General features: G+C 28.9%; 1 protein-coding gene across 5 annotated transcripts in view; it reads right to left on the bottom strand.

Moving 5' to 3' along the window:
* Positions 1-2145: 2145 nt before the first annotated feature.
* The window catches only part of LOC129962734 (protein transport protein Sec24C-like), a 48942-nt gene continuing 40871 nt past the window's right edge, over positions 2146-10216 (bottom strand). For all 5 annotated transcript variants that reach the window (XM_056076704.1, XM_056076703.1, XM_056076706.1 and 2 more), the window contains exons 21-22: positions 8451-8540; positions 2146-2747 (exon numbers count right to left, since the gene is read on the bottom strand). In XM_056076704.1, the coding sequence (XP_055932679.1) occupies positions 2607-2747; positions 8451-8540 (231 nt within the window). In that variant the 3' untranslated portion in view covers positions 2146-2606. The remainder of the gene's footprint in view (positions 2748-8450; positions 8541-10216) is intronic.

The raw sequence follows: 10216 nt of genomic DNA, 5'->3' as shown, positions 1-10216 counted from the left end.
TGACACTGTGGCACCGTTGAAATGCAAATGTTTTAACGTTCCCATTATTGTAAATTCACTTTCTATTCATCTTGTAAACTACAGAATTAAACAGAATCCTTTTAATTGTGTAGTATCTTAGCTTACACCAATGGAAGAAAATCCAACAATTAAATATTTGATAAATAATGGTTTGAATTTCAGATCAATGATGCAATCTGTAATTGAAGATTACCAAAAAAAAAAAAATCTGGAAAATTTTCATGTTTATTAAATTGATATCATTAATAAGCTAATCTTTTTAAAATTTTGAAACAGTATAAAAACCATTTTTGTTGAAATGCCTCAAAATTCAACCTAATTTTTTAATTGATTAAAAAAAAAATCACTCCAAGGTGCATATTTCTACTTGCCGAAGTATATATGTGTTAAGTTTAGAAGTTTTAGGTCAAAAGATCTGATCTATGTAATGCGAACACACACACATTCATTTTTATTAATAGTAAAGATTGTATTATTTTATGTACAGAAAAACTTCAGCTTAATACTATAAAAAATCAAACTTTTAATAACTGATTTTAATATTACCTTATATATAATTAATTTCTTTTTATATATTTTTTAAAAAGATTATTCAGTCAGAAATTAAATATAAAATATTTGTTAACATGCAGTCATATATATTGCTGAATTTTGAATTTCTTCTTACATTTGAATGTTCAAATAATTGATATGATAAGAATAAATAAGATTATTAATAAATTAAAAAAAATGCTTTTAAAAGCACATGAAGTATTTTTAAATGTAATTCTTCATCAATTATTTTCCTTCTTTCCATAAATTCACAAAAGTAATAGTATTAGAAGAAAATATAAATGTAAAATTTAAAAAATATATATTTAAGTTTCTAGTGCAACTGCAGTAAGTGAAATTGTATTAATTGTTAAATCACCTTAAGGAAATATTCTATTTAAAAAGTATTATTTTCAAAAAGCATTTGCTAATAAATTAATCTTTAGCAGAAATATTAATTTTAAAAGCTTTCTGTAACTAAACTGTTTATTCTTGTCTAAATATAGGGGGGGGGGATCCATTGAAACAAGCAAAAACTTGTCAATGACAGCTTTGATAAGATTTAAAATTTTTTATAAAATAATAATAATAAAAAAAATCTGTTTTAAAATTGTGATATGCTATAATTTTCTTTTAAATGCAACAAACTGCTATTGTAAACCAGCATATGTTTCTTAACCCTTTATTAACTGAATTATGTTGCCCTCAATTTTTCAACTTCATTTTTGCACTAGTAGTTAAGTTTTCTTGCAGAATAATTCCAGGGAACCCAAGAAAAATATTTTAATTAATTTAATTATTAACTAAATATTTTTAATTCCTACTTTTAGCTTACATTAACTTCTTGCTATTTGGGTTACATTCTCCGTGTTCTTTAGAATACCATCAGCAAAAATTGTCATATTACGAAGATATAAGCCAGATTTAAATGGTACTTTTAAATACTGTCAGTAAATAAAGGGTTAAATTGTAGTTTACAAAATAATAATAATAATAAAAATAAATTCTGTATCTAACGAACTGTTTTGTTTTATTTAATATTAAAACACATAGAATGCATTTTAAATATATTACAATTTAGTCTTGTCAATCTTTGAGATCTTTTGATTTATATGTAAAAGTTTTTTTCTTCAATATAACAGAATTTGAATATGAAAATGTTTACAATCCCAATAAGAAACACAATATACGATGTTTTTAATAACAAGTCAGCTTTTCTGATGTCAAGTAAAATAATTTCCAAGAATGATAAAATAACAGATAGAGAAACAACATGCCAAACTATTTACAACTGAAATTACAGTTAACCTTTTGCACTTGTGGACATCTCCTTTCAGACACAACTGCAGACAGACATCTTATCAAGTACCATTCTTTGCTTAATTTCGACAATTAAAAAACACTAACAATTGTAAAAAAATTGCACATTAATTTTTTGAAAGTAAAGTCAACTTATACAATTATATTTTATGCTTCTCAAGGTATTAAAATAAATTCCTGTTATCAATGAACAATTATGAATTGAATTACTTTTACAAGTACAAAAGATTAATTACTATAATGTGCACTAAAAAAAAAAAGGGGCAAAGGAAGTAACTCTTGATAAGAAAATTTATTTTCAATACAATAGAATTACAACGAATAAACTAAAATTAAGTCATACATCAGAACAAAATATCAATTTCAGTAAAATTTAATTTTTACAACTTTCTAATATAGACTATATCTTTGAGTGAATCATCATTCCATGCATTCATCAACACAATCGATTATTCAAATAGAAAATAAGAATGAATAAATAAATCTGATAAGAATGCTTTGTTTAAAAATGGTACCAATGTAAAGAATACTTTTATTTACAATTCTAAACTTTCCTTCATGTCATCAGTTTGAAATGGATATCCACTATTTGCAGCCAATTGGAATAAAAATATATACTTTTACTTTTGTGTTGGTCAAATCATCATTACAGAATGCATGGCATATCTTATGGAAGTGTGACTCTTCAAAGAATTCTACAATTAAATAGATTTGTTTATACAGGGCTCATTCTCTCAAGATAACAAAGTTCTTATTTCTTTATGGAGATGACACAAAAAGTCAACATAGGAAGAACTGCCTTCTGTTGTTCGGTCTTCTACCAAAAGCTGTCTAAACAAGAGTTCCAGTTTATCTCCTTGGCGGACTATGTACAACTGCAAAAGAACCATATTAAGTCAATTACATTTTTTTTATCGTACATATAAAAACAGCAGCCAAATCCATAAGAAATTACCAATTACATGCTAAATTTTAGCAAAAAACTTTTAAAAAAATGATTTTACATATCTATTCTTTCTATTTTAAATTATAGTCTTCCTGTTATTCTAACAATTAATCGCTTGATGAACAGATGAGACAAACTCAAATGAAAATCACAAAGAGAGAGAGAGAGAAACAATGAAAGTAGATAATTTATTGTACATAATGAAAAATAATATAAAAAATTAAATTTTATATAAAATAACTAAGAGTTATAACTCCTGTCCTAACCATTTTCTCATAAATCCCTAAAATCAAAATGCAATTCTTTGAGAATCATCACTACAAGATTCAACTTTACTTCAATGACTTGTCATATGATTATAATAAAAGGAAGTAATAGGTATATTAATGCATAAAAGTAAATTTAAATTCAGTGGAATTTTGCTTAATGAGCATAATTTGTTCCTGTATCTTACTCGTAATATACTCATGTTCATAAATTAGAGACAGTGCTAGCTTCGGCAAATAAAGTTTCAGAAACAAAACAAACATGATTTATTCATTAAGATCATTTATTAAACAAAAATATGGTATGGTATATGTATATGTATGATATAAAAAATGGTTTATGTATGATGCCATTCATTAAAACTATGATTTTTGCTCCCTTTAGTAATTATAAAAAATATCTCTTACAAAAATTTTGATGACAGTTCATACATTGTATTTCTCTCAAACAATGAAATATAGCGCATAGAATGCCTAAGCATGCTGAATATCAAATTATTCAACTGATCTTTGGGAAGATCACTCCACTCAGCAAGCCATGAACATACCGGTAACAGTAATGGCACATATGTAGGAGGTGCAACTTGTTGGTCAAGCATGTCACACACATACTTTATCGGATCGAAGTCAGGTGAGAATACTGGCCATTCCATATGGTGATGTCCTCAGATTGAAGACATTTGTTTACGATGTTTGCACAGTGAGGATAGGTGTTGCCATTTATAAATACAAATTCTGCACCTTTGGTACCCCTAAATAAACATACATGTAATTTCAGAATGACGTTTCGATAAATTTGACCTGCTTATGGTTCCAATATAAACACACAGATCTCTTCTGAAGCTCAATATATTTCCACCTAAACGAGCAATCCTGCACACAGTAACAATGACATTGAATGATGTTCTCTTTGTGGTAACGGATACCTCCACATGGAAGTCAAACATGAATCAGACTAAGCTAAACCTGGACTCATTAGAAAACATCACACAAGCCTACTGTGACAATGTCCACATTGCATGTTCTCTACTCCAGGCTACCGTTGGTGACAATGAGCTGTTGTGAGCAGAACACATCTGACATAACTGCGAGTATATAGACCAATATGTCCAAATGTCTGTACACGGCTTGCCTTAAAACTGTTGTACAATAGCTGATGAAACAAGTCTGATTTTGTGCTCCATCTGCTTCTTTTGGCAGTTACTGCCGAATACTGTTCATCATTCGGGGTTGTAAATCGGGGCAACCTATACTGTAAAGTATTCAAACATCTCCATCATCTTGGAATCATTGCCAATGCCTGGAGATGACACTTTGGGTAATTCCAAATTCCTCGGATACTTCTGTCTGATACGCCCACATTCCAGACGGCCATAATGCCATAATTCTACGACATAAAAAATTATCCACATGCATCACCTATGTCAGCTTTTGGTTATGGTCTTGAACAGCTTATGGAATGCTTGTGAACAATTTTACTTCTTTGCCATCATTTCTTATATACCCCTTTCTTACAGTTTCGTCATTAAGACATACTATTGATGTCATCTGGTGGCAACCTATAACTTGTATATTATTCTTGAAGATGTTTCTGATAATTCTATAGATGAAATTTCTACTTTAAGAGTTTGATTTTCATGCGATTCTAAATTATTCTTAATTTACAGACACGAGTGCCTTAAACAGTCATTAAGTGAAGAAATTTTTTTTTTTAACAGAATCAATGTAAAATAGGATAATGTATTCCATTTCGAAATAGTATTCAAAAAAATTTATGAGAATGTAATTAATACAGCACAGCATTACCATTAAATAAATCTGTTGCTTTCTTTCTAATGTGACCTTTCTAAAACACGTGGCAACTGCTTGCTTAGGGTGATTCTTCACAACACACAGTAAAGCAATTTCAATATATTCCCAACTTCACTAGAAGGTTGATACTAAGGCAATTATTTCCGATATAATTTCTTTCTTCTTCAAGAGAATGCGATGCCTAGCAAAGCCTGAATTTATGTCCGCATGTTACAGAATATGTCTCCCTCATATTATTGTAAGCATCACAGTGTGATATTTCACTTTTTTTTGACACTTTAATTTAAATTTACAGAATCATTTCGAAATTTGAGAAGGGACACAGGGAGCATTCTGCAAATTCAATATATTCTCATCACTGACTTTGCGAAATATTCTTTTAAAGGGTCATTATTTCTACACTTTGTTTTATTCATTATATGAACCACTCATTATGAGAGGTGTTCTTAAAGCGACATTTGACTTATTTACAATGACCTAAATAGTTATTAATTTTTTTTATCAATTATTAAAAAGTAAGCGATCAATTGTTAAAATTCTCTTTTTGTAGCAGTGTGATAAATATGTAAAGACTAGAAAAAAAGCTAAAATATATACTAATAAAATGTCTAAAAATCATGAATTCTTACATCATAGACTTAGAGTTTCATTGTATACAAAATCGACTATTTCTCGATTTGAAGCAACAAAAGATTTAACTAGTGAGAAGCCAAAACTAAAAACAGGATTGTTCAGAAATAAAGAAATTTTTTAAAAGGTTTGTTCTAATGCTTTAATTATTGTCACAATAAAGGCCAAATTAACTGCAAACTGCTTTCATTTTAATTTGAATGACATATTACTGTCAGAAGGAATGAGAAGTATTGACTGTACAAAATATCTCTCCATTTACAGAACTAATGCATTTCGTCTAATATTATGCTATAATGTCGTTGATATAATGTTAGTAATTTTGATAAGACCTTTCATTGGAGCTAAATTTTGCAACATGATTATAATTTATTTTAGCTTCACATTTAATTTATTATAGAAATTGCACATCTTAAACTCATTTTGTTCAAACTATCTAGCTAAAAAACATTTTTTATTGCCTTGGATTTTCTGCCCATTTACACAAGTAAACAATTCAAATTTGCTGTTTTCAAACAGCAATTTAAAAAAAAAAATAAATCTGGTACAATTTTGCATTTACATATGCAAATTTCATATGATTCTATGTTTCCTAATTTAGTGGTGGTGGCCTCTTGATATTTCCCAGCGTATTGCACCTTTGAATCAATCAATAAGATTATATTGAACATCTCTCTTTGATAAATAAATTTTAGTTTCATTTACCAAAATTTTCCAGAAAAAAGTTACTAACATTTAAAAATTTCTCAAATTCAATAAATGATACGAGAGATTCAAAACAAAGTTATTTAGAATGGCAAATGTTCGTTTTCTTCGATGGAGCACAATTTCTTTTCTTTCTTTCTTTCTTTTTTCCCTCTTTACAATCATTAAAAATTAAACTAGAGGCGAACATGTGTAAAATCATCAAAAACCACATAAAACATTTAATATACAACTTTTTAAAACTTAATGTTAAAAGTTGTACTTTGTTGTAAAGCATGTAATGTTAAAAGTTGTAAAAGCATTGGGTGACCACGTAGGTTGAAAGTGCAATAGATCTGTCTGGGCATTACAAACACAAATATTTTTTTTTATAAGTATAGATTGTTCTATTTGTTTATTATCATGTAGAGGATAAAGTGGCAAACTATGCACAAAAATTATCAAGGCAAAACTAAGACATTTTCTTGTTATGACTTCCATGTAATATTGGACTGAGGAACAATTCCTTAGTATGTTTTATTTTTATTTTTTATATACTGTTATGAATGTGTAATATTACATCCCTGTAAAATCTATTTCATAGTGAGGAAGATAGCTTTTAGAAGTATTTTAATGGCTATTGTATGGATACCAGGTTAATAACCCCCACCATCTGACCTCAGTGATGAATTTATTAACAAAAAACGAAGATTCTCAAACATATGATAATCTAGACATATTTGTATTAGGATTCGAGATTTGAATAATCAATGTTCTATCACAGGAGTAATAAAAGTGGGGATGCACACAAGAAGAACAGTTAAGCAATTTCACTTTTTGGAGTGATCTCCAACAAGTTCCGAGTGCCTTGCATTGTTTCAGTTGTTTAATAATGATTTTCTGTTCATATGTTGTTTATTTCTACAAGTACAAGTATTTTCTAGTGGAATACGGATTATTATCCATGAATGATCTTGTCGATCTCTCACTATTTACTCAGCACACTGACTGTCCGCCAAAAATATAAGCAGGCAGATATAAAATACATTGTCAAAATGTTTATATTATTCAAAAGATTATTCCATGCTTTAATGTATCTTCATATTATAAAAATGGAATGTGTCAAGTTGAACAAAACTGAGCATTTTCAAAACTATTTAGTTTTTTCCTCTTCAGTCAAGGCATTTAAAACACAATAATTAATTGGGAGTTATATACATATACTTGGTGAAAAAAGAACATTATAAATGCTCATAGTTGCTTTTTATACTTCAAAAAATAAACTGATTGAACTATCTTCATTGTCAAACACTAAAGATTTTTTATTTTTTAAATTAAGTGTTATTACATAAGCTAAGATATATGTTATGTTTTATAATGAATATAGTTTATGTTGAAATACATTAAAAATATAAATACATTAAATAAACAAAACCAAAAAAATATTTTATCTTTTCCTTAATTTTCCTTGTTCCAAATAGATAACCCACTACATATTTTATATTACTCACATTATTTATTTTCTCCCAGAGAACTTACATATATAGTTCATTGAACTTAACAATTCATTAGAAGAATATTTAATGAAGCAAAAAGGCCTCATGCAATTACAAAATTTATAAATATAGCAATATGAGTTTGTATCATTAAATATCCAGCTTTCTATTAGTCCAGACTTTTTCATATCCAAGAAAGAGTTGATTTCAATTACTTAAAATACAGTTCACATTTCAAAACCACAAAAGTTAATTATTGAATAAATTTTGTTATCTAAAAGGTATTCAATCAATTTTATCAAGAGAAATTTAGTTAAATAAAAGCTATCATTTTCACATTCTATGCTGTGTTATAAAATGCTAATATAACAGTCTTATAATATAACAAGAAATCTATTAAGCAAAAAGTCCGCAGGGACCATCAGTACAAAATAGTGAAGAGAAGGAATGTGTAATAATTGTATATTTATATAATTGTATATTAATAACAAAGAATCTTATTTTTGAGGCAATGATATAAATTACAAAACTAATCCTTTTTTACCAATTGTTTACTGTATTATTTAATTAAAAAAAAACATTTCAAGAAAAATCATAGCACCAAAACAGTCTTGCCTAAATAAATTATTATTATGACAAGATACAGAAAAATAGTCAAGTGTAATAATTTTTACTTGCCATTAATAAACTATATTATAAAAATATTTAAACCATATAATATTCATAGATAATGACAAATCTTACTTTCATATTTCTTTGCCTTTCACTCTGGACTTGATTAAGAATCCAATGTACATATTGAGATAATGGATTATTCAGTTGCAGCAAGCGGGTCTGCAAGGGGAAAAAATTTATTCATGAAAGAATTTACTAAAAACTTCCCCAAAATCTACAAATAAATATATATAATTAAAAAATCAACATCTTATCACCATTACTTACTAACAATAACATCCATAAGAAAATTTTCTATAACTAGGAAACATTTTTTGAAAAAATTTCTATACTCTGACTGTAAATTTCAAATATTTACATGAACATGTTATAATTTGTGTAAAAAGATGCATCTGAAAGTCATGTCTTCTACCTAGTCACATTAGCAACAATTCTGTCCCCCCCCCTCTTTTTAACATATTTTTTAAGGAATTTCAATAATTTTCAGCTTTTCCCCTCTAAGTGTGCTTTCTTTCGTTTGTTATAAACCATTTTATTCTTGATAAGTTTTTTTTTCACAAAATTTCTACACATACATTTTCACAACAAAAGTGTTTCTTTTTCTTTATTAAGCTCTGCTATCATGAATAGCCCAGAAGTCTGGAAAAAATCAAAGCTGATTGGCTACAATGCATGCAGTTATTTAAAGTTGGCATTATCAAAACTAAATACTATGGCAAAAGAAATGTTCTTACAGATGCAAAAAGTACCTGCAAAAATGTGTGGCGTTTCTACAGAACAGTGCAACAAACGTGTACATGGATTGCTATGATTGTAGCTGCTGAAGTTCTGAACAGTATTCTAATTTTATAATCCTTTTATTTCTTTCAAAAGGAAATACAGAGAAAGTCAAAAGAAAGTAAATACTCATGATTGAAGCAGATGTTTTATTTCAAATATGTTATTGACTCGTAATACAAAGTAGATATATACAATTATTAAATTTTTCATGTAGTATGCAACAACTTGTTAATGTTTAATTAAATCAAATTGCAAAAAGAAATAATTCAACTAAAACAGAAAAGTATCAAATTTCATGTGTTAAAAAAGGTAAACAGAGAGTAAACAAACATGTGCTACCGGGAGAGACGTCGAATATTTCAAAACGCACGAGTCACAAGAACCATCAACCCTCGATGATATATGTACGCTGACTCTCTTGGTAGCATCGACGACGACTATGCACAGCCTACTTCTTCCAGAATAAGAAGCAGTTCACCTTACACACGACGCTCCCTCAACTGCCGAGAGTTACAATCACTAGTAAGCCGATTCAGTCTTTCTCCACGCCGACTTAGTGAGGAAAACTAACTCGGTTGACCTGTACAGGAGGTAAGGCCGCAGTGGAAGAAAATCCTCCGACGTACACCACAGCCAAGTTATAAGAGAACACCACCTATATCATCGCAAATGGACAGTAAGTACTGGGAACATTAATCAGTTATGCCAGACGCCACATCTTCTGACAACCGCATACCATCCACAGACCAATGGGTTGACAGAAAGATTCAACAGGACATTGGTAGACATGCTATCTATGTACGTAGACGTTGAGCAAAGAAATTGATACTGTTTTACCCTTTATGACTTTTCCCTACAATTCAGCAAAACAAGACGCCACGGGATTTATTCCATTCTTTTTTGTTCATGGTAGAGAAATCCAGACGCCTCGACGTAATTTTCCCATCTAATGCCGAAACTTCCGAAGACAGTTATGTGCATCATCTGATTACCAAGGCTGAAGAAGCTAGACAGCTTGCAAAACTCCACATCCGCGAAGCACAAGTTACAGATAA

The sequence above is a fragment of the Argiope bruennichi genome, chromosome 3 (assembly GCF_947563725.1).
Source record: "Argiope bruennichi chromosome 3, qqArgBrue1.1, whole genome shotgun sequence".
NCBI classification, from domain to species: Eukaryota; Metazoa; Arthropoda; class Arachnida; order Araneae; family Araneidae; genus Argiope; species Argiope bruennichi.
Note: the sequence above shows the minus strand (reverse complement) of the source record. Positions and strands in the feature narration are given on the sequence as shown.